Source organism: Piliocolobus tephrosceles, chromosome 16, assembly GCF_002776525.5.
Source record: "Piliocolobus tephrosceles isolate RC106 chromosome 16, ASM277652v3, whole genome shotgun sequence".
Classification (NCBI taxonomy): domain Eukaryota; kingdom Metazoa; phylum Chordata; class Mammalia; order Primates; family Cercopithecidae; genus Piliocolobus; species Piliocolobus tephrosceles.
The window spans coordinates 37,253,747-37,280,731 of NC_045449.1; the positions used below are offsets into that span (position 1 = coordinate 37,253,747).

Genomic DNA, 26,985 nt, shown 5'->3' on the forward strand with positions numbered 1-26,985 from the left:
TTTTTTTTTTTTTTTTTTTTTTGCTTTTTTTAAAGCTTGCCCCATAGCGATGGGAACACCTCTGGTCTCAGATGAGTGCTGGGAAGGAGGGGACTTGCTCCGGGCGCAAGTTTGCGCGGAAGCGCGACTGGACCTGGGCTCTGAATCTGGGGATCGGGGTTCTGCACCCAGTCGTCAGCTTCCTCATCCGCAGAGTGGCCCCCAGAAGCCTCCGGGTGGTCGCGAGGGTGCTCTAAGGGTCGGCCGGGGGCTAAGGCCGAGCCCGGCGTCCCGCGCCCAGCCCGCGGGAGCTCTCGAGGCTCGCAGCGCGGCCGACCTTCGCCAGTTCGTGGGCGACTGGCACTTCGGTGCCCGCAGGCTCGCGAGGGTACCTCGCGAGGCCCGCCCAGTCCTCGGCGCCCGCCCCTCCGCGCCCCACGTGACTTCCTGACGGCTGCAGGGACTGCCCTTCCCGGGCTAGGTTTCGTTTCCTCGGCAGCCTCGGAGCGCGGTTGCAGTAGTCGCGTCCCGACCCCTGGGAGCACCATGGCACAGCTGTGCCCCCTGGCCGAGGAGCTGTCGTGCTCCATCTGCCTGGAGCCCTTCAAGGAGCCGGTCACCACTCCGTGCGGCCACAACTTCTGCGGGTCGTGCCTGAACGAGACGTGGGCCGTCCAGGGCGCCCCATACTTGTGCCCGCAGTGCCGCGCCGTTTACCAGGCGCGACCACAGCTACACAAGAACACTGTGCTGTGCAACGTGGTGGAGCAGTTCCTGCAGGCCGAGCTGGCCCGGGAGCCACCCGCCGACGGCTGGACGCCGCCCGCCCGCGCCTCTGCACCCAGCCTGGGTGCCCAGGTGGCTTGCGACCACTGCCTGAAGGAGGCCGCCGTGAAGACATGCTTGGTGTGCATGGCCTCCTTCTGTCAGGAGCACCTGCAGCCGCACTTCGACAGCCCCGCCTTCCAGGACCACCCGCTGCAGTCTCCCGTTCGCGACCTGTTGCGCCGCAAATGTTCCCAGCACAACCGGCTGCGGGAATTTTTCTGCCCCGAGCACGGCGAGTGCATCTGCCACATCTGCCTGGTGGAGCATAAGTCCTGCTCTCCCGCGTCCCTGAGCCAGGCCAGCGCCAACCTGGAGGTAAGGAATGGCCCGGGAGGGCGCAGAGGGCAGCCTGGGCCTACTGGGTGATGCAGAGGGGCCACCGGGGGCCTCTCTGCCACACTCTGGACGCCCTGGGGGAGATGGGCCTGAATTCGAGACCGGGGCATCTCCAGTGTCAGACTAGAAAGGGGCTGGGAGATTATATAGTCCTCTGCCATCATCCATGAAGACAGGTTAGGTTGCTTGCCATAAGCCTGTCTTTGTCTGATGGTGTTTATTTTTATTTTTTTGAGACAGAGTCTCCTCCCTCTCACCCAAGTTGGAGTGCAGTGGCAGAATCACAGCTCACTGCAGCCTTGACTTCCCGGACTTAAGGGATCCTCCTACCTTAGCCTCAAGAGTAGCTGGGACCACAGGCTCGCTAATTTTTTTACTTTTTTGTAGAGATGAGGTTTCGCCATGTTGCCCAGGCTGGTCTCAAATTCCTGAGCTCAAGCGATCTGCCCACCTCTACCTCCTCAAGCGCTAGGATTAAAGGCGTGAGCCACTGCGCCCCACCATCTGATGGTGTTTAGTAGAGGGTTTTGAATGTCAGCTGTGAACCTTGGAGGTAACCTCTGTTCCCTCACGAAGTCCTGGTGGCACCCAGGAGGTGGATATGATTTAGTTTCATTTTACTGCTGAGGATACTGAGGTCCAGAGAAATGAACTTAGCCTGACCTAATGCAGTAAATGGCCACGCAGGCATTGCGACCCAGGTTGGTTCGATTTCATAGTTTGCATTTCTCCCCATGGACCAGCCTCATATCCAGGTCCGTAGAGTCTGGAGCACCAAACAGTCCAGGAAGCTTGAGGTCATGTAAGCAAAAGCCTTTGGTGGGCCGGAGAGTTCATGCGATCAGGAAGGGTTGTTATTCGAGGCCTAAGAGGGAGGGTGGGGAGCCTCCCAGTAATCACTGGATCAGAACCACAGGGAGAGCCAACACTCTTGCACCATAGTGTCCTCTGTCCTGGCCGTGTGACTTTGAGCACAGGGTTTGGCCCCCGGACCTGGGTCCTAACCAGTATAGTGAAGCTGTGGGACTAGGTGGATTCCTAAGGGCCTTTCAGGTCTGCAATGTTTTTAGGTTGTCTGGGGATCATACCTTTCCCTTGTGGACTCAAAGCAGAGGCTGAAATCAAACCATCTTTTGTTACATCAGCCTAAGATCCAAAGCATGGCCTGATTTCATTTCATTCTCACAACACCTTCAGGGAGAACAAGACCCGTCTTCGTGTTGTCAAAGGAGACAGTAGCCTGAGCAAGGTCAGAGTTGGGGGTCTGCATCCAGCTTTGTGTAGCATATAAGCTTGGCTTTTTTTTTTTTTTTCCTTTTAGAGACAGGGTCTTGCTGTGTTGCCTAGGCTGTTCTTGAACTTTCGGCCTCAAGGGATCCTCCCATCTCAGCCTCCTGAGTAGCTGGGACTACAGGTGTGCCACCATGCCTGGCTATAAACTTGACTTTTTTTTTCTTTCTTTCTTTTAGAGACAGGATCTTACTCTGTCACCCAGGCTGGAGTACAGTGGGGTGATCATAGCTCACTGTAATCTCAAACTCCTGGGCTCAGGTGATCCTCTTGCCTCAGCCTCCTGAGTAGGTAGTACTACAAATGTGAGCCACCACACCTGGCTAAGTTTTAAAAAATTCTTGTGTAAAGACAGGATCTCACTATGTTGCCTAGGCTGGTCTTGAACTCCTGGCCTCAGTGCTCCTCCCATCTTAGCCTCCCGAGTAGCTGGGACTACAGGTGTGCTACCACTGGGCCTGGCTGTAAAATCAGATTTTTTTTTTTGAGACGGAGTCTTGCTCTGTTGCCAGGCTGGAGTGCAGTGGTGCGGTCTCAGCTCACTGCAGCCTCTGCCTCCTGGGTTCAAGCAATTCTCCTGCCTCAATCTCCTGAGTAGCTGGGACTACAGGCGTGTGCCACCATGCCCAGCTAATTTTTGTATTTTTAGTAGAGACTGGGTTTCACCATATTGGCCAGGCTGGTCTCAAAGTCCTGACCTTGTGATCCACCCGCCCTGGCCTCCCAAAGTGCTGGGATTATAAGTGTGAGCCACCACGCTCAGCCCATATATATACATTTTTTAATCTTTTCTTTTAGACACAGGTTTTCACTCTGTCACCCAGGCTGGAGTACAGTGGCGTGATCATAGGTCACTATAACGTTAAACCCTGGACTCAGGTGATCCTCCTGCCTCAGCCTCCTGAGTAGCTAGGACTACAAGCACGTGCCACCATACCCAGCTAATATTTTAACACATTTTTTGTAGAGACGGGATCTCACTATGTTGTCCAGGCCGGTCTTGAACTCCCAACCTTAAGGGATCCTCCCACCTCAGCCTCCCAAAATGCTGGGATTACAGGCGTGAGCCAGGAGCCTGGCCTAAACTCTGCTGTTTATTCCTAACAACAGGCCTTCCTCTGCCAACGCCTGCCCTGCTGTCCTGACTTGCTGAGTCCTATAACAGCTCTGCTTTTTGAGCCCTGCTACTGCTGCCCATCACTGTTGGCAGAGCCAGTCTCAGCTGGGCAATGCCCTTGGCCTTGGGGGTTGGGTTGTCTTGGCCAGTGGTATGGGCGGACTTGAGACTCTGGTGCCTCCCATGTGGAAGACCCAAGTCTCCAGTCTGTGAAGGGATCCTCAGAATTTCAAAAAGTCCTTTATCTTTGATTAGGGGATTATTGCTGCTACCAAAGTTTTTGGGTCACTTTCCTTTGGTCTGGAGTCATGTGGGCACCATTCATGATGAGGGTACTACTGCATATGTTTGATTAATGGCACATCAAATCTTTCAAAATACAGGGCTCAGGGTGTAGTGCTATGAGCAGCTCTTGAAAATGAAGCAGTTGGCAGCCTTGGGGTGTTATGAGGTCTCTTCCTGCTCGGAGGCCAGCAAGGCCGGATGTATGTAGGCCTGGTCTTTGGCCCACACCTTATCTTGGCCACTGTTAGAGACCAGGTCAAAGGGCAGTGTCACAGAGGTCAAGTTTGAAACATCATGAGCAGCTTGGGCTTTTCGGATTGAGTTAGTGTGGCCTTGGTCCCTGCCTCCAACCCCTACATGTGACTGTCATTGGGTTGTTCAAATCCAGATTCAAAATCAGGTTCCGCCCAGAATATCCTGGGTGGAGTTGAAGAGTCTGGAAAAGTGGAAGAGAGGGCCAGAGTATGTTGAGTCTGCTAGTTTCGGGAAGGAAATGGTTTTTTTCTGGAAATCTCCAGCATGCTCTTTTTGGACATGTGTCTATGATTTTAATATTGGGATCTTAGCTGTGCCAGTTACTAGTAGTGTAGCTGGGGCAAGTCACTTAATTGTTCCATGCCTCAGTGTCTTTGTCTGTAAAGGCTGGGTAATTCCTACCTCATAGTGTTGTTCTTAGCTTTAAGTAAGTTAGTACAGGAAAAGCACTAGAACAGTGCCTGGCATACAGTAAGTGCACAATAAATACTAGCTGCTCTTGTTACAGCGGTGGTGATTTGCCTTCCTCTTTCTGTGCCCCATTATTTCATCTGAGCAAAGAGGTAGGAGACTCAGATATTGGTTATGAAAATTAATAGAAATCAGATGAGGATATTAGCTTCCTTCATATACAGTTTGCCTTTGTTTCTGGAGGTGGCTAGGATTGAGCAGATTTGTGACTGGGCTTCAGCCCCTGTGAGCTGCTTCATCTTTTTTTTTTTTTTTTTTTTGAGATAGGGTCTCACTTTGTCACCTTGGCTGGAGTGCAGTGATGCCATCTCGACTCAATGCAGCCTTAACCTTCTGGATTCAAGCGATCCTCCTGCCTCAGCCCCCAAAGTAGCTGGGACTACAGGTGTGCACCACCATGCCTGGCTAATTTTTGTATTTTTAGTACAGACAGGGTTTTGCCATGTTGCCCAAGCTGGTCTCGAACTCCTGAGCGCAAATGATCCACTTGCCTCGGCCTCCTAAAGTGCTAGGATTACAGGCATGAGCCACTGCGCCTGGCTGGCTGATTCATCTTCCCAGCCCTTGGTGGTCCCAGTCTACAGTGAGCCTTGGACTCTGATTTCTGTCTCCCTGCCCTGTGAAGCTGACAAAGGCTCCCAGCTTTGTTCTGGGATTGGCAGATGCCTCTGGAGTGAACATCCTTGATATCAGGCTTATCTCTCTGGGCCCCCTTCCCCCTTCTCCTGGACCTTGACTTCTTAATCCTCTGCTTGATTGGCTCTCCAGCGTCTTTTAGCAGATCTCCCCATTGCCCCGTTATTTGGACTGCTTTCCTGGTTGTTTGCAGTGGGAGGACTGGTCTGAGTGGCCTCACCTGCCATTACCGAAGCAGCTGTCCCAGCTCGTTCTATTCCTGTGTGAGCTTGGCCACCTTGCTGTCTTCCTTGCCTGAGTTTCACTGGCTGTAAAATGGGTAATTAGAGAAGAAACTCATAATAATATAAGCTGACATGTAGTATGTTTTTCCTAAGATCCAGGCATTGGGCTGAGTACTTACATTGTTTCAATTACTCCTCCCAATATCCCTGTGAGCTGGGGACAGTTGTATCTGTTTTGTGTCCAAGAAAACTGAGGTGAAGGACACAGTTGCACAGCTGGGAATTGGGACTGGAACCCTGGTCTGTACTGTCCTCTGAGAAGGATGAAGGGAGGTAGTGAGTATTAGAATACTTCAAAAAGCTCCAAGCAGGCAAGACTCGGGTGACAGAAATTGGGGTGGTAAGACTTGGGTGGCGTGGAAGAGGAAGGAATCTATCCTGTGGGATAGATCCAGGGATGGCTTCTGGTGGGGCTGGGCTGAAGAGGTGCATTCTCACCCTCATTTGTTTTCCCTGCAGGCCACCCTGAGGCACAAACTAACTGTCATGTACAGTCAGATCAACGGGGCGTCGAGAGCGCTGGATGATGTGAGAAATAGGCAGCAGGATGTGCGGGTGAGTGGCAGGGCTCTCTGAGGCCAGCCCTGCCCTGTGGCTTCCCTCGCCTTTCAGGCAGGACAGGCATGACTCTGACCATGACAAGGCTGGTGTTGGGTGCACTCACAGTGTCAGGATGAAACATCAACCTTGCAAAGCATGCAGACAGCTGTGTGTCCGAGAGAGATCCTGTGCAAACCTGAACTGAAAATTACCTGTAAGCCCAACTGTGGGGGAAATCATTATAAATTAGGGTTAAAAAGTAGTAATTCAAAAAAATGATTATGATATAAAGTGGGAGAAAAAGAGGAAGCAAAAGTATATACCTCCTAGGGTTGCATTTATTTACAAAAAGGGAGTATATTAGTTTTGTAGGGCTACTGTAACAAATTGCCACAAACTTGGTGGCTTACAACAACAGAAATGTATTCTGGCAGAGCTCTGGAGGCCAGAAGTCCAAAATCAAGATGTTGGCATGGCCACACTCCTGAAGTCTCTAGGGGAGAACCCTTCCTTGCTTCTTACAGCTTCTGATGGTTCAGGCATTCCTTGGCTTCTGACTCCATCCCTCCAATCTCTGCCTCTGTCTTCACATATCTGTCTCTTCTTCCCTTAGTGTCTTCCATCTCCAATAAGGACCCTTGTAACTGGATTTAGGGAGCACCTGGGTAATCTAGGATGATCGAATCTCAAGATCTTTAATTGCATCTGCAAAGGCCTCTTTCCTCAGTAAGATTACAGTCACAGGTTCTGGTATATGGACATGTCTTTTGGGGGCCCGGCATTCAACCCATTACGGACAGCATGGAAAGAAACTGAAAGGGAATATTATAGAAGGATCATAGTGGAAGTGTTGGAGTGGTAAATTAGGAATGGTTTTTTTCCCCCGGTTTTTCAGATTTTCAATACGTTTAAATTGCTTTTAAATGGAAAGATCAGATTTTTACCCCTTTTCAGAGCTGCAGCACCCAGTTTTATTGCAGCAGTTATGGTTTAATTAGATGAGATCTAGGTTAGAATACCAGCTCTGTCACATACTAGCTTATGTTGCTTTGGTCATGTTGACAGATCTTCGAACCTTCGTTTCCCAATTTGCACAATGGAATCACAACTTTCTGAAGATGATTGTGAGACAAATGAAAGAATGCACGTGAAAGTACCTGTATTTGTTAGAGGGCAGGCTATACTGCTGTAACAAAGATACACCAAAATTCAGAGGCTTAAATATGATCAAAGTTTATTTTGCCAACTGACAGTCCAGACCCACACATAAGTAACCCAGACTAAGGGTTCATGTGATCATTCAGGGATTAAGGGTTCTCCCTTCTTATTACCCTACTATTCTACAAGATATTGTCCCAACCTCTTTGGCTGAAGCTGAGTTACCATTACATCTTTGTTCTAGCCTGTGAGAAAAGGGACAAGGAGGAAGTGGAGGACAACAAGCAATTTTCCTTTACACAAGTGATACAGTGTTGCACATATCATTCCTGGGCATGGGTCATTGGAAGGAGTTTTGTCACATCACCTAGCCTAGCTGCAGGGGAGGCTGGGAAATGTAGTCTGAGTAGCCACATGCTCAGATGAAACTCCAGGGATGTTCTCTTACCAAAAGGAAAAAAGGGAAAATGAACACTGGGGGACACTTGTAGTCACATTAGAAGTCGCACAGTAAAAGATTGGCAGAGAAGGCTGAGCACGATGGCTCACGCCTGTAATCCCAGCACTTTGGGAGGCCAAGGCGGGTGGATCATCTGAGGTCAGGAGTTCAAGATCAGCCTGGCCAACATGGTAAAACCCCATCTCTACTAAAAATACAAAAAATTAGCCGGGTATGGTGGTGCATCCCTATAGTTCCAGCTACTCGGGAGGCCGAAGCAGGAGAATCACTTGAACCTGGGAGGCAGAGGTTGCAGTAAACTGAGGTCATGTCATTGCACTCCAGCCTGGATGACAAGAGTGAAACTTCATCTCAAAAAAAAAAAATAATTGGCAAAGAAATACTTGAATTCCTCTCTTCCAGTCTACTGTCCTTCTTGCGTGTTTTTCTCTTTGTTATGTTTGATTCTGAGCTATTGTCTTAGTCCATTTTCTGCTACTATAACAGAGTACCACAGACTGGGTATTTGCAAAGAAGAGAAGTTTATTTGGCTCAAAGTTCTAGAGGCTGAGAGGTCCAAGAGCATGCTTCCGGCATCTGGTGAGGATCATCCATGGCAGAAGGATGGAAGGCAGGAGAGTGGGACAGGAAAAAGGAGGTCAAACCCTGTGCTAAGGACATGAATCCATTCACGAGGGCAAAGCCCTCACAATCTAATCACCTCAATGGCAATTCAGTCTCAGCATGAGCTTTGCAGGAGACATTCAAACCATAGCAGCTATTGAGGCTACCCAAGATGTGAAACAAAATTGCAGCTGCTAAAGCAGTGCTGTCCAGCAGAAATATAGTAGGAGTGCAGATGTAATTTTAAGTTAATTTGAATAGTACATGAGATTTATTTTATTTTATTTATCTATCTTTTTTAGAGATAGGTCTCACTCTGTCACCCAGGCTGGAGTGTAGTGGAGCAATCATAGCTCACTGCAGCTTTGAACTCCTGGGCTCAAGTAATCCTCCTGATTCAGCCTACCCCCTTCACCCCCCACTATCTAGGAATACAGTCCATCTAATTTTTTTTTATTTTTGTAGAGAAAGGGTCTCTCTGTGTTGCCCAGGCTGGTCTTGAACTCCTGGCCTCAAGCGATCCTCCTGCCTTGGTCTCCCAAGGCGCTGGGATTATGAGCATGAATCACTGCACCTGACTGAGATTAATTTTAATATTGCAGTTTATTTAATTTGGTATATCTTAAGTATTATTCTTTCATCATATCATCAATTTAAAAGTTTTAAGGTATTTTACATTCCTTTTTTTGGTATGAAACCCTTGAAAGCCAGTATGTATTTTACACTCATGGCAAGTCTCAGTTTGGACTAGCCACATTTTACGTGTTCAGTAGCCACATGTAGCAAGTGGCTATGTTATTGGAAAGTACAGTTCTAGAGCATGATATTCTCTAGAGCTTTTGCAGAGCTGCATCCTGACTTTTTATTTTGTTTTGTTTCATTTTATTTTATTTTATTTTATTTTATGAGATAGAGTCTCGCTCTGTCTCCCAGGCTGGAGTGCAGTGGCACCATCTTGGCTCACTGCAACCTCTGCCTCCTGGGTTCAAGCGATTCTCCTCCCTCAGCCTCCCAAGTAGCTGGGACTACAGGTGCGCACCACCACAACCAGCTCATTTTTGTATTTTTAGTAGAGACAGGGTTTCACCATGTTGGCCAGAAGGGTCTTGATCTCTTGCTGACTTTTATTTTTAAAAATTGCCCATGAATCACCTTTAGCTTAAGAAATAAAATATCATCGATGCAGCCCCTCCCATCTGTTTCTTCCTTATTCTACCCCCTTCCTCTCTTCCAGAAGTAACCACTCTCCTGAATTTATTCATTCATTCCCACACGTTTCTTTGTGCATATAACCATTCTGTTTGTTTCTAAGCTTTGTTGAAAGAGCATCATATGGTGGATCTTCTTCTGCAAGTTTTTCTGTCACAGAGATTTATCCAGGCATAGCTCCAGTTTATTAATTTTCGTAACTGTTTAATATTCCATCCTATGAATAGCTCCCAGTCTTTGCATCAAGTCTTCTTCTGATGGATGTTCAGGTTGATTCCAGGTTTTTGCTACTTCAGACAATGCTGCCTGTGAACATTCTTATGCATGTCTCAGGGGCAGGTGGCTGCGATTTTTTGTAGCATAGATAACTAGGACTGGAGTTGCTGAGTCATAGCGTATGAGCACCTCCAAATTTATTAGATATTGCCAAGTTGCTCTCCAAAGTGGTTTGTTCTCCCACAAAGTACAGGTAAGAGTTCCTGGAACTCCACATCTCACCAGCGCTTGAGGCTGCAGCCTTAGCATTTTTGCCCCTTTGATGAGTGTCCTCTTGCCTTGGCCCTCTCAGATGACTGCAAACAGAAAGGTGGAGCAGCTACGACAAGAATACACGGAAATGAAGGCTCTCTTGGACGCCTCAGAGTCCACCTCGACAAGGAAGATAAAGGAAGAGGAGAAGAGGGTCAACACCAAGTTTGACACCATTTATCAGATTCTCCTCAAGAAGAAGAGTGAGATCCAGACCCTGAAGGAGGAGATAGAACGGGGCCTGACCGAGGGGGATGAGTTCGAGTTTCTGGAGGTGGGTCACCACGAGGCATTGTTGAATGGTTTTGTTTCTTTTTTTTTGCCTGAGATCATGCTGTTGATGATAAGGCCCTCAAGGAGCTGGGGACTGGAAGAGGTCACTGGAAGCATCCCTGAGACACATGCTGTATTAGTTTTCTGAGCTGGGCAACAACTTACTACAAATGTAGGGGCTTCAAAAAATGTATATTTATTCTCTCAGAGTTTCTCTGGCTCAGGAATCTGGACATGGCTTTATGGGTGGCCTGCATAGGGTCTCACCAGGCTACAGTCTGCAAGGGATGGCCAGGCTGTTTCCTTTGGAGCTCAGGGTTGTCTTCCAAGCTCATGTGGTTGTTGGCAGAATTTAGTTCCTTATGGTTGTAGGACTGAGGGCCCCCCCCGCCCCCGCCAATTTCCTGCTGGCTGTCTCTCAGATTGATAGCTGACTTCTTCAAGGCCAGCATGAGAATTTCTCCTCTAGAAAGGTGCAATCCCTCTTTTAAGGGCTTTTACCTGATTGAGTCAGGTCCACCCCAGATGAATGCCCTTTTGATGAACTCAAAATCAATTGATTTGAGATGCTAATTACACCTGCAATATTCCACCCCCTTTGCCATATAACATAACCTAATCACATGAGTGATATCCTATTTCATTCCCCGTCCTGCCCATACTCAAGGGGAGGGCATTGTATAGGGTGTGTACATCAGTTGGGGTCGGGGGCTTGAGGGCCATCTTAGACTGTTGCCTACCACACACACTCCACCTCTTCCTCCCATCCTTCCTTCAGCAGCCCCTGGAAGTGTGTGTTAGTAGTCCCTTTTGCATTGCTATAAAGGAGTACCAAGACTGAGTTATTTATTTATTTTATTTATTTATTTTGAGATGGAGTTTTGCTCTTGTCGCTCAGGCTGCAGTGCAGTGGTGTGATCTCGGCTCACTGAAACCTGTGCCCCCAGGTTCAAGTGATTCTCCTGCCTCAGCCTCCCGAGTAGCTGGGATTACGGGTGCACACCACCACACCCAGCTAATTTTGTATTTGTAGTAGAGACGGGGTTTCACCATGTTGGCCAGGCTGGTCTCGAACTCCTGACCTCAGGTGATCCACCCGCCTCGGCCTCCCAAAGTGCTGAGATTACAGGTGTGAGCCACTGCGCCCAACCAGACTGAGTAATTTATAAAGAAAGGAGGTTTATTTGGCTCACAGTTCTACAAGCGTGGCACCAGCATCTGTCTGGCTTTTAGTGAGGCCTTTGGTGAGGAAGGAAGTGTTTGCTCATGGCAGAAGGTGAAGCTGGGAGCAGGCATGTCACAGGGAGCAAGAGAGAGGGAGCAAGAGACAGAGGAGGAAGTGCCAGCTTCCATTAAACAACTAGTTTGTGCAAGAACTCACCTGTTACCATGGGGAGGGCACCAAGCCATGATGGGGGATCCACCCCCATGACCCGAACACCTCCCACCCTGCCCCATCTCCAATATTGGGAATCACATTCCAACGTGAGATTTGGAGGGGACAAACATCCAGACTGTATCAAAGTATCTTTCTAAAGCATGGGCCCCCTGCTATTTCTGGCCTCATGTCCCTTAGCACGGCCTGCAGGGTCCCGGGTGACTGGGCCCTGCCTGTGCCAGCAGCCTCATCTCTTATCACCCACCCCTGGGTCACGCCCTGTGCACTCACTGTTCCCCAGACACTGGGTGTGGGTGGGATGCCATGCCGGCCATTCTTACCTAGTGAGTCGTATCCTTCCAGGGCCTTGGATCCCATTGTCATGCCACATCGGTGTTCGCAAGCATGCCACACTGCTTCTACAGTAGCATTGGGTGGTGTTGTTTCAGACGTGCATTTTTTCCTGGCTGTTTTGACTGTGAGCCCATCTCTTATTACCCCCATTCATCCTCCTGCAAATCTGACCAGCACATAGCAGAGTGCTTGGCATATAGTGGTGTGCCCCATTGGTTGAGTGACCTGCAGCTCTCCCTGCAAGGCCTAGATTCCTTGTTCAGATCAGGGGGTGGGGAGACAGTGCAGAAGTGAATGGGAACCTTCTCTCTGTGCACTGAGGCCTGATGCATGGCTAGTCTGGATGGCGTTAAGTTTCATCCCAAGTGCTCATTCCTGTCTGTTGGAGTAGCTGCCCCGAGTACTCGAAGGATCTCAGTGCACACGTAGGCCTCTTGATACTGTACAACCCTATTTTTCTCAAAGTTTGGGACTTCCAGGAAGACTCTCCTTTCCCATAAGATATTCCCAGGCTGAAATCCACATCCTTTGAGATGTTCCTGTCTGTTACCAGAATGTGTGATTAGAGCTGTTCCCCTAGGATTGGAGTGGTCCCGAGTTTCCTGTGCTTTTCCACCCTCACTAGAAAAGTGGAATGAACATCGTCCTGGGGGATCAAAAGACCTCAGTTCCAGCTGTGTCTGTGCCCCTAGCTGGTGGAGTTCCTGGCAGGCTACCGGCCATGTCTAGACTTCAGTTTCCCCATCTGTAAGATGAGTGACCTCTGGGGTCCCTTCCAGCTCCAGATTACTGTGTCTTCAAGTGTTATTTAAACTCCTGGTGACCTCTGGCCTGTAATTTGAGAAGGCTGATGGAACTTAGCACTCATGGGCCTAGGGGAGAGCTTCCTGCGGTTGGTGAAGACTGAGCCCAGGTCCCAGTTTCACCAGAGCTGCCTGCACTAACCCCCTGGCATGTTTCAGAAAGCATCAAAACTGCGAGGAATCTCAACAAAGCCAGTCTACATCCCCGAGGTGGAACTGAACCAGAAGCTGATAAAAGGCATCTACCATAGCACCTTAGACCTCAAAAACGAGCTGAAGCAGTGCATCAGGCAGCTCCAGGAGCCCACCCCCAGCTCAGGTGACCTTAGCAGCCCCCTGTGCTGCCCCCTGTGGAGCCCTGTAACCCGATGGGTCCCCTCAATGTTTTGGGATGGGAGACTGGGGCATGCTCCCGAGCACTGGGGCCTGAGTTTCAGGGCTCCTGAAACATCCGCCCTCCGTCTGGAGGCTAGTGGGGAGTCTGCTTCATCCTGACATTTTAGGATCTTTCCTAAAGCATTTTTGGGGACTTGATGTTCATGCTTGGACTTTCTGAACAGATATGCTCTTTTGACCTGTGATCTTGAGGCCAACTTGGATGGGTTTTGAATGGGCTAGGGCTTGTTACTGTATTTGGTGGGGGAATGGCTCATTTGGGGGAGAAATCTAGAATTCCTCTGACACCCCCTTTTCGTTACCCCATATCCAATCCATTGCCAAATTTCACTTCTTTCAATCTCCTGACTCAGTCTGCTGATCCTAGTACTGCTTGCCTGTTCTCCATTGCCATCACCTGTCGCCCCATGACTGTGGCAGCTTCCTAAACCCTCTGCATCTGCTGTGGCAGCCAGAGAGATATTTTCATGTTGCAGAGCTCATGTCCTGGGACCTATTCTGCTTTGCCCTCTCACTAGGCTTCCCATTACTCCCTAATACAGACCAAACCCTTGACCCTGGTCTAGAAGCCAGCTCAGGCCCTGTTGGTCTCTCTCCAGCCCCAAGGTGCCCAAGGTCTCTCTCCACCCTCCTCTGGTGCATCTCTCTGCATTCAGTTCCTCAAATATGCAAAACTTCCTGCCACAGTGCCTTTGTGTTTGCTCTTCCCCACTCTCCAGAAGGCTTGAACTCCACCATCTTCACTCATTAACTCCTCTCACCCTTCAAAGATCTCCAAAACATTACATTTCTAGCCAGCCTCCCCTGCCACTGCTCCCACTCCTCAGATTGGGCCCGGGGTCCTTATCATCCTCCTGGGGCTCTTGCATGGGCAGTATCGCACTCTTCCTCGGGATCCCCATATATCTCCTCCATTAGGTTGTGATCTCTATGAGGTCAGGGGCTGTGGCTTATTTATTTATTTATTTATTTAGAGACAGGATTTTGCTCTGTCGCCCAGGCTGGAATGCAATGGCGTGATTATAGTTTACTGTAACCTCAAACTCCTGGGCTTAAGCGATCCTCCTGCCTCAGCCTCCTGACTAGCTAGGACTATAGATACACAACATCTTACCTGGCTAATTAAAAAAATTTTTTTTCTTTTTTTTTTTTGAGACAGAGTCTCACTCTGTCACCCAGGCTGGAGTGCAATGGCCCAACCTCGGCTCACTGCAACCTCTGCCACCTGGGTTCAAGCATTTCTCGTGCCTCAGCCTCCCGAGTAGCTGGGATTACAGGCATGTGCTACCACACCTGGCTAATTTTTATATTTTTAATAGAGACATGGTTTCACTATTTTGGTCAGGCTGGTCTCGAACTCTCGACCTCAACTAATCTGCCTGCCTCAGCCTCCCAAAGTGCTGGGATTACAGCCGTGAGCCACTGGGCCCAGCCTGAACATTTTTTTTTGTAGAGCCAGGGTCGCACTCAGTTGTCCAGACTGATCTTGAGCTCCTGGCTTCAAGCGATCCTCCTGCCTTGGCCTCCCAAAGCACTGGGATTACAGGCTTGAGCCACTGTGCCTGGCCTGTCTGATTTTTCTTCAATGCTATTTCCCTAGTGCCTAGCACAGAGCCTGGCCCATAGTAAATCTCTGTTGTGTAGCCCAGGATTGGACTTGAATCTCAGCTTGGCCTGCCGAGTGTCCTTGCAGAAGGGCTTCTGAAATCGGTGGCGGTGCAGCCCCATTGTGGAAGTGCTGCGTGAGGGCAAAGCTCTAGGTGGCTGGTATGTGGGAGGAGGGGAGAGAAAGAACGGTGGGAAAGGAACAAGTGTTGACCCAGCCTCTGCTGCACGACCTTGATTTCATTCAGGAGTCACATCAACCATGAGCAAGGTGAAGTCATCCCCATTGTGTGCTCGAAGAAACCAAAGCTCAGAGAAGTCCAGAGGCCACAGAGCTGGGTGCTGGTGGAAAAAAGACTTCACCCTCGCTACATTTTAAGTCAGAGAAAAGAGGGAACACACCAAACTGGTTCTTAGATCACCTTGTTTGTAGCTCTTGTAAAGGATGGGATAGGGAAGGTTGGAGGAAATGGCTGTCTGTGTAAACCCTCTGCCTGCCCAGCGAACATGGCAAAGCTGGCTTCTAAGGTCAGTCAGAGGAGCCACACACACTGGGCCCTTCTTCTGTGACACAGGTGACCCTGGAGAGCATGACCCAGCGTCCACACAGAAATCCACACGCCCTGCGAAGAAGGTCTCCAGTAAGTAGCCCCACCCCCGTCTCCATGGCAACAGCATTGGCCGTGGCCTCCCCAGGCTCTGGCCAAGTCACTTCCAGCCCATCCCAAGTCACGGTGGAGCCTGAACCTCAGTGGGAAAGAAGTTGGCGGTAGTCCCCACTGCAGGGGGTTGCAGGGCTGTGGCAGAAGCTCCCCTGTCCATCAGCATTGCATTTTTGGGCTGCCTGGAACGGCAAGATGCCGGAAGCTGGCTTGTTTTGAGAAATATTTACTATACCCAAGTCCCTGGGCAGAGCCTTGGGTGTGGAGACTGATGGTGGTCCGGGAAGGGCGGAGGCTAAACCTCCTTGGCATCTCAGCAGCGTTCAGTCTCTGGGTTGTAATGGGCTTCTGCTATTACCATGTTTCTCAACCTTTTTTTTTTTTTTTTTTTTTTTTTTGTTTCTCACTATTGCCCTCCTCCTGCTTCATCCCCTGAACCATTTGAGAAAATTTTTTTCCTAATTACAACCCATGAAATTTTAATACCTCCCATCTACTGCATAACTGTTTATGTTCTGTGCTTTTACACATAAAAAGAGTAATCTTTTTTTACTCCCCCTCCCCTAAGGATCCATTTTTGCCCTCCTGGGGTACTATCCCCCTCACTGGGCAGGCACCTGCCATTGACATAGGGGTTGGGGAGAAGAGTGATCCTGTTCTGCAAATGTGGACAACAGTGATATCGAGACCACAGGATGATTATGAGTGATGAGGGGACACTGGCTGTGAGAGCTCTTTATGAGCCGTATACCACTGACATGTCCATATACCGCTGACATGTCCATATACCGCTGACATGCCCATATACTGCTGACATGTTCATATACCGCTGACATGCCCATATACCACTGAAATGTTAGCTGTCATTGCTTCCCTGAAAAGTCAGTGTGAACCCAGGAGGGCTGGCTGCATACTGCTGGTGTTGGGGGGGATGAGAGAGCCAGGGCTTGCTCTTTTTTGTTGTTGTTGCTTGTGCTTAGTGTTTAGGTCTCCTGTAGCGGGCAGAGTGTGGTATCGGTCCCGGAATGGAACAGAGTCAGGGCTGGGATGCCTGGTGCAGATGGAGGAGCGAGCCCTTAGCTGGGCTGGAAAACTTCAAAGGGTACTTTGTGTGAAAAGGGAAGTGAAAGAGCAAGTGGAAAAGTACTGTTGGCCTGTGTTCTTCCTCAGTCACCTTCCTCTGAAAGCTCCTCCCTCGGTATGAATGAGCTGGGGATGCTGGCCAGCAGGCAGGTGTGTTCCCCGGTGAGGTGAGGTCCTCCTGTCACAGCAGAATGACACCCTGGAGAATAAAGTTCAGGAATGAATCGAGGCTCCTGTAAGCTGAAATGGGGAAATGGTGGGGGGGGATGGACTAGTCCCAGTGCAGAAAGATGTCTAAGGGTAGGTGATGAGGGAGGTGCCTGTGCCCTAGACTGATGTCATAGCCTGGGCCTCCCAGGATGCTGGTCCACAGGGAGTAGGTGGGAAAGTGGCAGAAGGTGAGGAAATGGGGCAGAGAGTGAGCGATGGCGAGTATGTGCCTTTGAAGTAGGAGAAGCGGTAGTGGGGGCTTTGTGGTGTGACAGAGGTCTGGTGGGGAGGTAGAGGGTAATAGGAGAGAGCAGGGCTTATCTGTGATGTCAGGTGTCCTGCAGGTGGGCAGAGATATGATTTCAAAAACACCCTTTTTTGTTCCAGTGTTGTGGAAGGTAGCAACGAAGGAACCTGGAATCTTCTAGGCCACTTGAGTGGACTTTGGACTCACCTGGAGGGCTTGTACGCCACAGATTGCTGGTCTCACCCCCCAACCTTTATGATTCAGTGGCTCTGGCTTAGGGCCCAAGAATTTGCATTTACTATTTTTTAAGAGACAGAGTCTCGCTCTTTTGCCTAGGCTGGAATGCAATGGTGCGAACAGAACTCACTGCAGCCTCAAACTCCTGGGCTCAAGTGATCCTCCTGTCTTAGCCTCTTGAGTAGTTAGGACTATAGGCATGTGCCACCAAACCAGGCTAAATAAAACAATTTTTTTTTTTTTTGTAGAGACGGGATATTGAAATGTTGTCCAGGTTGATCTTGAACTCCTGGCCTCAAGCAGTCCTCCCACCTCAGCCTCCCAAATTGTTGGGATTGTGGGAGTAAGCTACAGTGCCTGACCAATAATTTGCATTTTTTAGGGGTTCTCCGGTGATGCCACTGCAGCTGGCTTGGGCACCAGATTTTGAGAACGACTATTTTAGCCAAACTCAGTTCCTGCTGGTAGACACTCCAGATATTTTTTAAAAGATTTGGCAAGCTTTTTTTTTTCTTTCTTTCTTTTTTTTTTTTTTTTGAGACAGGGTCTCATTTTTTTGCCCAGGCCGGAGTACAGTGGCAAGAACACAGCTCACTGGAGCCTCATCCTCCTGGGCTCAAGCAGTTCTCCTGCCTCAGCTCCCAAGTAGCTGGGACTACAGGTGCGTGCCACTAGGCCTGGCTAGTTTTTTTTTTTTTTTTGTAGAAATGGGGTTTCCCCATGTTGCCCATGCTAGTTTCTAATGCTTGAGCTCAAGTGATCCCTGCACCTCGGCCTCCCAAAGTGCTGGGATTCCAGGCGTGAGCCAGCCCTTGGCAAGCTTTTTTTTTTTTTTTTTTCCTGATTCCCTATTTGGTTTTTATTTGTGTTTTTTCCTTTATGGAAATATGATTTACCTGCAGTAAATCTCTTTTTTCCCTGCAGTAAATCTTGAATGTGCAGTTAGATCTATTTTGACAAATCCATACATGTGTTCCTATTATCCAAATCAAGATAAAGGATTTCCCTTGCTCCAGAAAATTCCTTCTTGCTCCTTATTAGTCGGTCCCTGCCCCCACGACCGCTCATGCTGGTTTCTATCACTATAGGTTCATTTTGCCTGCTGACTCCTTCTATTTTTCAAGTTAAAACATCCTTTTATTTGTCTGGATCAAATTCATGCACATGAATGTTATTATTTTGAAAATGTCATTGTGTTGTGCCTTAAAAGATCTTAATTCTGAAAACTTTCTTTTGCAGAAGAGGAAAAGAAATCCAAGAAACCTCGTAAGTTATGCATTTCTGCAACTATTTGTTTCTTGAGACTGCCCGAGCACAGAACTAAATGCTGGTAGCGAGAGTTGACCTCGCTCATCAGGGTTCTGTGGTGGGTTCTATATGAGTCCATTCTGTAATGGCAACAGGCCTGAGGCTGGAGGGGAGGACAGCATAAGTGAGATGAATAAGGTAACTTTAGCCTTGTCTGGTGTCCCCTGTGTTGCCCTGCTGTTCAGGCGTGTGTTTGTAGAAGCACGTCTTAATCCGTGTGGAAGGGAGTAGAGGCCATCCCGTTGCTCTGTATCATGTTTCTCTTTCCTTACCCCCAGCCTCTGTCCTTGCCTCAGCCAGCAAACTTCCCACATTTGGAGCCCCGGAACAGTTAGTGGATTTGAAAGAAGCTGTCTCGGAGGGTGAGTTATCACAGGCAAGGAGCTTTGGGTTGTCTACTCGGAGTTTGTTCTGCAAATCGCTCTCTGTTTCCTCTCCCAGCTGCAGCCAAAGCCACCAGCTCGCATCTGAACTCAGCATCTCTCAAGGCCAAGGTGCTGGAGACTTTCCTGGCCAAGTCCAGACCCGAGCTCCTGGAGTGTGAGTAGCTTCCGGGCTGGTGCGCGGTTCCACTGGTTCTGTCTCTTCTGTGCCGCTCTGTGCAGCTCTCTGAGGCCGCTGGCTGGCTGCATCAGCCACTCCCCTTCACTTGTCCTCTACTTTGTTGCTCCCTTATGTTCTCCCAGTCATCAGTGCCTTTCTTTACTTTTCCTAACCAGCTCAAATTTCACAATCGGTCCTTTGACTCTCCCTCTTGCCGTCTAGTCTGGCCCAATTGAGCTCACCTTTCTCTGTGGGTCGGCGCCTGCATGTCCCCTGCAGAGAAGGCAGGGCGATTGTGGTCACCAGCCTTCACCGGGCGTCCCATTGCCGGCACACCTGCCCTGCATCACCTGTCTCCTCCCCACTACTCTCCAGAGCCACCATTCCCAAGACTTCCCACTGGCCATAGCTCCAGCCTTCTCCCTGTCCCGCCCACCTTCTGCTTCACGGAAAAGACAGACACTGTAAAAGGGGCTCCCCCTGCTCTGTTACTGTCATCGCATCTGCATCTACCATGCCCCCTTTCTCGCCTCCTGGCCCCTTTCCCAAGGCTAGTCCCTGGCCCTGGGCTCTGGAGTCTGCTCCCCATGCGCTCTCTGGAATCTTCTGCTCTTTCTTAGGCCTTCTCATTCCCATCTCTTCACCCTCTGCATCTCTACCTAGGCTTGCCTATCTGTAGCATGTTTACATCTCTCCAAATCACAAAAACCCAGCAAAACTGTCTCAGCTGCAGCTCTGTTTCCTGCCTCCCTTTCACCCGAATGCTTGTTAAAAATACAAATTACTAGCTGGCTGCGGTGGTTCATGCCTGTAATCCCAGCACTTTGGGAGCCCGAGGTGGGTGGATCACCTGAGGTCAGGAGTTCAAAACCAGCCTGGCCAACATGGCAAAACCCCATCTCTACTAAAAATACAGAAAATTAGCCGGGCATGGTGGCACATGCCTATAATCCCAGCTACTTGGGAGGCTGAGGCACGAGAATCACTTGAACCTGGGAGGTGGAAGTTGCAGTGAGCTGAGATTGTGCCACTGCACTCCAGTCTGGGCAACAGAGCAAGACTCTGTCTTAAAAAACAAACACAAACAAAAAACCCCAAAAAACAAATTCCAGGGCCCTATTCCAGTCCTACAAGATCAGACTCAGGCAAGCACAGAAAGTTGTATGTTTAGCTCATTTCCTCCATGATCCTTTTGAGGACAGTTGGGGAAAAGCAGCTCTGCAGATTGTCTACATTGGTGGCTCTCAGCTATAGCCACGTGTTGGAATCCTGGGGAGCTTTTAAAATCCCTGATGCCAGGCTGTCCCCCAGACTGGTTCATTCAGAATCTCGGTGTTTGGCTGCCCAGGGTTGCAGTGTGGGGCCGAGGTGGGAGCCTGAAGTCTAATCCTCGTGCCACTGCAGTCTGACCTGTGTCCTGCCCTTGACCCAGGCAGCTCTGAGGTCATCAGTGTCCTCTGTGTCACAAAATCCAAGGGATGCCTTTCAGCTTTTATTTAGCTTCACCTGTCAATGGCATTCCTCCGCCTTCTGACACTCTCTCCTCTTGCCCCTTGAGCCACTATACCCCCGGGGTTTCCACCCACCCCTCCTTTGCAAGCTCGTCCAACCTGGAAGTGGGTAGAGTTCCGTTGTCAAGGCCAGGCCTAGGGCCCTCCCACTTTCCGTCTTGTTTCCTCTGCACCCATGTGCAACACTCCAGGCAGCACCTGCCAGTGGTACCCACTTCCATGTGGTGGCCAAAACCAATCACTGAAAAATATAGCCCTTCCTTTATCATAAGCAGCCGCAGCAGGCTTGGTGGGGATCTGTGGGTCCCTTGCTTTCTCAGGGCTGGCCTTCTTGTAGCCCGCTGCTGTCCCTGCCCCACATGAGAGGCCCACACCAGCCCTGGGCTGCAGCTAACTCTTGCCCAAGCTGCTAGCAGCGGTGCTGAACCACGTTTCAGGAGCTGCTGTGCACTCTGTGGCAGAGCCGCATAAGCCAAGAAAGTAAAGTTCTATCAACTTAGGGCCTTTTCCACCCCCAGCTTATTCATTTTGCCTGGGGGAAAACTCGGGCTTCAGTGAAAAGTGTCATGCCCCGAGCCACCTAGCAAGTGAGTAGGGACAAAAGAGACTAGGGTGAAAGCCCAAGTCTCTTGGTTCCCAAGTTCCCAAGCTAGGTTTGTCCCTGTCTGCCTTGCTGCCCCATAAGCTATCTCCCATGGGTCCAGGATCGCTTGTGAGGGTGGAGGCAGAGGAGATTGAGTATGGGGACGACACTAAGGGGAGCTTAATCCTCAGATGTCCTGGAACTGCTTGTAAATGGCAGAAAGGGTAGGGAGGGCATGCTCGTGTCACACCAAGAATATAGTCAGGCCATGTCTCTGCTTACAGACTTCGCTTGGCTCCCTGCTGCCCACCAGTTAAAGTCTAGACTCCTGAGCCCTTCCCTTTCTAGCCCCATCATGTTTCCCTTCTCCTGATGCATGTGTGTTCCCAGCCACCCAGCTTCCCCAATCCCGGCACATGCCAACCCTCTTGGCACTCCATGGCTTCACCCTCACTGTTCCTTCTGTCTGGAACAGCTTTTCTTTCTCTGTTCTCTGTCTAGTTCTCATCATCTGTTACTTGGCTCCAATTCCAGCCTGCCAGTGAAATGTTCCCCAACTGTAGCATCAGTTGCCTTGTCTCTGTGTCCCTACAGTGTGTGCTTACCCTTTTGGCAGAGTGTGAGTCTCATGGTGTTACTGATGGACTTGCCTTGCTTGTTGGAATGTGAACTCCATGAGGCCAGGCACCTTGTCCCTCTGGTTCACGGTTGTGTATCTTGTGCCAGAATCTGGTGTCAGTCAGGTGCCTGGTAAATGGTTTTGGATGGATGAATGGACAGACATATGGATGACTGATAGATGATAGATGGCTGGCTGGCTGGACAGAATGGATGGATGAATGGATGGATAGATGAGCTGATGAATAATGGTAGGTAGATGGATGGATAGATAAATGGACAGATGGATAGATGGGTGGATAGACTAATGAATGAATGAATGGATAAATGCAAAGGCAGAAGGATGGATAGATAAGTGGATAGATGGATGAATGGAAGAATGGATAGATAGGTAGATAGATGGGTATATGGATAGATGGATGGATGGATATATGGATGGATTGATAGATACATGGATAGATGGATAGATGGATGAATAGACAGACAGATGAGTGGATGGATGGACCAATGGGTAGATGGGTGCATGGATGGATAAAACTAGTGAATAAATAGTGCCACTTTGGGAAAGGTCTAAAAGTGAGAGCACTTTGGGCCCCTTGTAATTAATTCCTTGGGATGATGTTTTCTCAGATTATGTTAAAGTCATCCTGGACTACAACACCGCCCACAACAAAGTGGCTCTGTCAGAATCCTATACAGTAGCTTCTGTGGCTGAGATGCCTCAGAACTACCGGCCGCATCCCCAGAGGTTCACATACTGCTCTCAGGTGCTGGGCCTGCACTGCTACAAGAAGGGGATCCACTACTGGGAGGTGGAGCTGCAGAAGAACAACTTCTGTGGGGTAGGCATCTGCTATGGCAGCATGAACCGGCAGGGCCCAGAGAGCAGGCTCGGCCGCAACAGCGCCTCCTGGTGCGTGGAGTGGTTCAACACCAAGATCTCTGCCTGGCACAATAACGTGGAGAAAACCCTGCCCTCCACCAAGGCCACGCGGGTGGGTGTGCTTCTCAACTGTGACCACGGCTTTGTCATCTTCTTCGCTGTTGCCGACAAGGTCCACCTGATGTATAAGTTCAAGGTGGACTTTACCGAGGCTTTGTACCCGGCTTTCTGGGTGTTTTCTGCTGGTGCCACACTCTCCATCTGCTCCCCCAAGTAGGCAGGCTGTAGACACTTGGGCTGACTGCCTGCAGAGGTCCCAAGACCCTAGTGAAAATGCAGCAGGCAGAACTCTCCTTGGAGAATTCCCCAAGAGGTGCCAAGGATTGGGAGCATGGGAGGGGAGCTGGTGGGAGGGTGGGATATGGGATTTAGCCAGGAAAGGGGTGAGGGTGATTGTGTTGTAGGTGGGGCGGCATTTCCACCCCTTGGTGCCTATCAAGGCAGGGTGACTTGCTCCCCATTGTTCTGGAAATCTCCAGGCTGCTGGGCAGCTGGGCAGAGCTCTGGGCAGTGAAGTCATGAGTGCCCGATTCCTCTTAGAGAAAATCCGTAGCTACTGTAGGTTCTGTCTTGGGTCACTTGGATCTGAAGGCTCCCCTTTGCTCTCTGGGGTAGCCTTCAGATCTTGGTGTTTTCATTACTCGCTATAGATGTTTTTAAAATTCCAAAGTCATTGAGTTTCAATATTATATAACCTCCATTACCCGCATGTTGGGGCTCGATCTCCTGGTTATTAGCTGTGCTTGAGGAAACATCCACAGCAGTCTCTACCCAGAACACCGTTTCCTAAAGAAGCATGCCCTCTTCCTCCACTGGAACACAGTGCATTCCCTTCCTACCCTGCTCACCCATCGCCCCCCACTGATGGTTTTCAAACAGGAAACTTTTCAGCTAAGGCTTCAGACCATGATTGGAATGAGCCTGTGTTGGATTTGTGATTCAAGATCACGGTGACCCTGATCCAATTTGGGTGGAAATCCTTCCCAAGTATCATGAGAAGCATCTTGGCAGAGATGCTTTGGTGGCAGCCATGAGCTTTGCAGGAGGCCTTGCTTCCCATAGCCTTGGCTGAGGGGCAAGGAACTCTGCCAGATGAGGGGGACGCTGCCCTGGGTCAACAGAAGCCTGGTGGGTTTGCTCGTGTTAGAGTGTCCTGCCTTCTTACTGACAACTCTCCTCAGTGATAGCCTCTCTTCCCTGGATTGTGAGATATGGGATGACAGTGCAGGTACCACTGAGGCTAGCACAGTCAAGCAGCCAGCTAAGCTGGATCCCTGAAGCCTGCTATCACGCAGACAGGCTGTGCAGCTGCCTCAGGGACCACACTAGGCCACTTGCTGGGGTGTCAGCCTATCACCAAAAGGGTCTTTTAGCAAACCTCATGGGGAACAGGAACATTCCTGTTCATCCCTGGCCACAGGCTGCAGACCCAGCACTGGCCCTCGCGTGAGTCAGAGCCTGGGGCTGGCCCTAGTCCCTTCTACTGCCTTCCTCATTTGAGCCAATTCTATAAGCTCACATTGATCAGGGAGGGAAAGAGCTAAAGAGGGTCACACAAGTGGCTATTTTCCCTGCAGTGTTTCTGTGCGGTGAAAATAACCCAGTCCACTAAGGGGCGGGAGTGAATGGATTGCTGGATTTTCCCCAAGCTCCTTATAGCCTGATGTCATCAGGATGTGAGTGTGAGGAATTTACCCTCTTAAAATGAAATGAGTCCAACTCTGGGCTTTGCTTAGAGGAGAGCTCCTGTCAGGCTTTTTATAATATGAAAAGAGGTCACCATTGGGGAAGTAGAGACCCCAGACCTTTTCATATGGATATCTGAGAATGTAATGCATCTCAGGCCTTGTGCTGGAACTCTAGGGCACTCTAGGCAGGCTCAGAACACTTGATATTCCTTACAGGTACACACCTGACATGCAGGTACATACCTGATCGGTGTCATCTCCTAACAAGGATTTTCAGTTCCTCCAGAGCAATAATCTTTGTAGGAAAGACATCCCTGCAATAGGTGATATGTGGTCCTTAGAAGTTTTCTTCCTTTACTACTTGGAAGAAAAGTTCTTTGGTGATTCTTCTCTGCTTTTGAAGATGATCAAAAGCATCTTCCTTGATTTTCTGAAACGAAAGCCTTGTCTGAAACCAATTAATACTTGGGAAACAGCTGGGCTTGGAGGAGTAGAATGCCAGAGATAAATCCATGGCTCCTGCTCTGGCTTTCTTCTGCAGAAATAAGGGCAACAGTAAGGCCCCTTCCCTGGCAAATGTGCAGCTTGGGATAGGGAAGCATGAGACCCTCTGTTTAAAAGAGAGTCAGGTAGGTAACCAAAGCCAAGCTCTGTGCAAGGTGCTTTGGAGTTGTAAATTGAGGAATGCATCCTTGCTGTCTTGAACCATTCTGTTTGCAGTGGTAAGACCTTACATAACCTAGCCTTGCAGGGCCGCCACACACCCTTGGAGTCCTAGAGTTGGAGGAACCTTTGTATCCATCTGACTTCTCATTTTGCAGAATATGATGAGAAAGTAGAGGATCACTCTGTTCACCACTCTTGCTGTTCCATTAGGGAGGAGATGCCTGCTAGCATGTGTGAGGGAAACACTCTGGTACACCGGGAAGTATCAGAAATTCCCAGAGACACAAACATAAAATACTATCCTAGACCCAGGTACTGGGGACTGTCTCAGTCAGTGTGGCCTGATAAATAAAAGGTTAGGATCAAGTCTTTGTACTTTTCAAGATGTGGTAGCTGATTATTCCTGTTTTAAGCACTCTGAAATCAATCTGCGATCAATAATACTAATGTTATCTTTTACCATATTCTGCCTCTCACTATTGATTTTAATTAGTTAGGAGTATTTGAACTGTTATTTCTTGAGCTTAGTATTTTTTTAGAGTTAACTCTTTAAGGAGATAATCACGGCTGTAGACAAGGCCAGGGCTGGCTGATGTGCCTTAGAAGCTTTGAATGCAATAAAGCGGTGTTCGGCATTCTCTCCTGCATTGTAGTGTGGGTAGAAAATGCTATTTGTTCGTCATACTGTTGTCAACAGATGAGCCGCCCACTACAGACGGCTACTACCCAGGGACCTGCCCAGGCCCCACCCAGGGGCTCCCAAAGGTTGAGATTTCTGCAGACCTATAGCCAGCACACTTAGTCCTGCCCCAGGTAGAGCTCCTCTTCCGGAAGCTTTTGATAAGGAATTCTCAGACCGATAGGATGTCTGTCTGGGTTTTGCTGTGGGACAATCTTAACTGCGGGGGCTAGGGGAAAGCGGGGGAGTATTGATCAAAGAGTAAGCCACACACGGATAATCAGTTGCTAGGGATGGAGGTTTGAGGGTTCATTATATTATTCATTTTACTATTGTATATGTTTGAAAATGTCTATAATAAAAAGCTTTAAAAGAAAAAAAAGAAACAAAAATAGTTCAGGCCAGCAATGGGTCCTCCAGTGGATTTTATCCTTGTTTCAGTTGGGGAGGAGTTCCAGGAGGTGCGGATTGGAGGTTGTCTAAAGAATTGGACTGGCCTTTGTCCCTGCTTCCTGGGAGGGAGACTTTCAGTCCTTGACATTTCCAGGGTAATAGGAGTGTCTTTGTTATTTGTGAGGCCATGGGATCACACCTGAGCTTATGCTAAAAAGTGGGATGACTCAGAGCTGGGGCTGGTCACCAGAAAGACTGACCGTGTGATTTGAGTCAGCCTGACCTATGCGGTGGGGGACTGGAGGCTGAGTTTAATCATCTGGCCAGTGCTTTAATCGATACATCATGAAATCCCAATAAAAACTCTGGACACTAAAGCTCAGCACAGCTTCCTGGTTGGTGAAGCCGTGGCTGTGCCGGCAGGGCAGTGTGCCCTAATTCCATGAAGAGGGGGCATGGGAGCGCTGTGCTCGAGACCCTCCCAGACCTTTACCTGTGTCTTATTTGGCTTGTGGAGCTGATTTGTATGCTTTATAATAAAACTAATCATAACTATAGTCGTGAGTTCTGTGATTTTTAGTGAACCATTGAACCTGAGGAAGGTCATGGTACCCTCCTGGGATTGCGGCCAGTTGGTCACACGTGCTGGTGGCCTGGGATCCCCACATGGGGCTGGTGTCTGAAGTGAGGGGAGCCTGTTGGGGACTATGTCCCTTCACCCGTGGCACGTGATCTAACTCTGCTGGTCATTGTTAGAATTGTGGTACAGTACACCAGGTGGTGTCAGAACAGAGGCGGTGGGATCTGGACACCTTGAGTAAGCCCT

General features: G+C 49.4%; 1 protein-coding gene across 1 annotated transcript; it reads left to right on the forward strand.

The window, feature by feature from the left end:
• The first annotated feature begins 432 nt into the window (after window positions 1-432).
• Window positions 433-26,716, forward strand: TRIM25 (tripartite motif containing 25). Its single transcript, XM_023204568.2, has 9 exons — window positions 433-1,122; window positions 5,941-6,036; window positions 10,020-10,253; window positions 12,947-13,106; window positions 15,364-15,429; window positions 18,467-18,493; window positions 18,814-18,897; window positions 18,977-19,075; window positions 22,421-26,716. The coding sequence occupies exons 1-9, from the start codon at window positions 526-528 to the stop codon at window positions 22,948-22,950; spliced, it is 1,893 nt and encodes a 630-aa protein (XP_023060336.1). The 5' UTR covers window positions 433-525; the 3' UTR covers window positions 22,951-26,716.
• Window positions 26,717-26,985: the final 269 nt, after the last annotated feature.

Bases quoted from the DNA above. Each gene is read 5' to 3' on its own strand.
- TRIM25 (XM_023204568.2), top strand. From the start codon at position 526: ATGGCACAGCTGTGCCCCCTGGCCGAGGAGCTGTCGTGCTCCATCTGC. The intron at 6,037-10,019 runs GTGAGTGGCAGG...TGGCCCTCTCAG, and splicing joins ATAGGCAGCAGGATGTGCGG to ATGACTGCAAACAGAAAGGT. The intron at 18,898-18,976 runs GTGAGTTATCAC...TTCCTCTCCCAG, and splicing joins GAAAGAAGCTGTCTCGGAGG to CTGCAGCCAAAGCCACCAGC.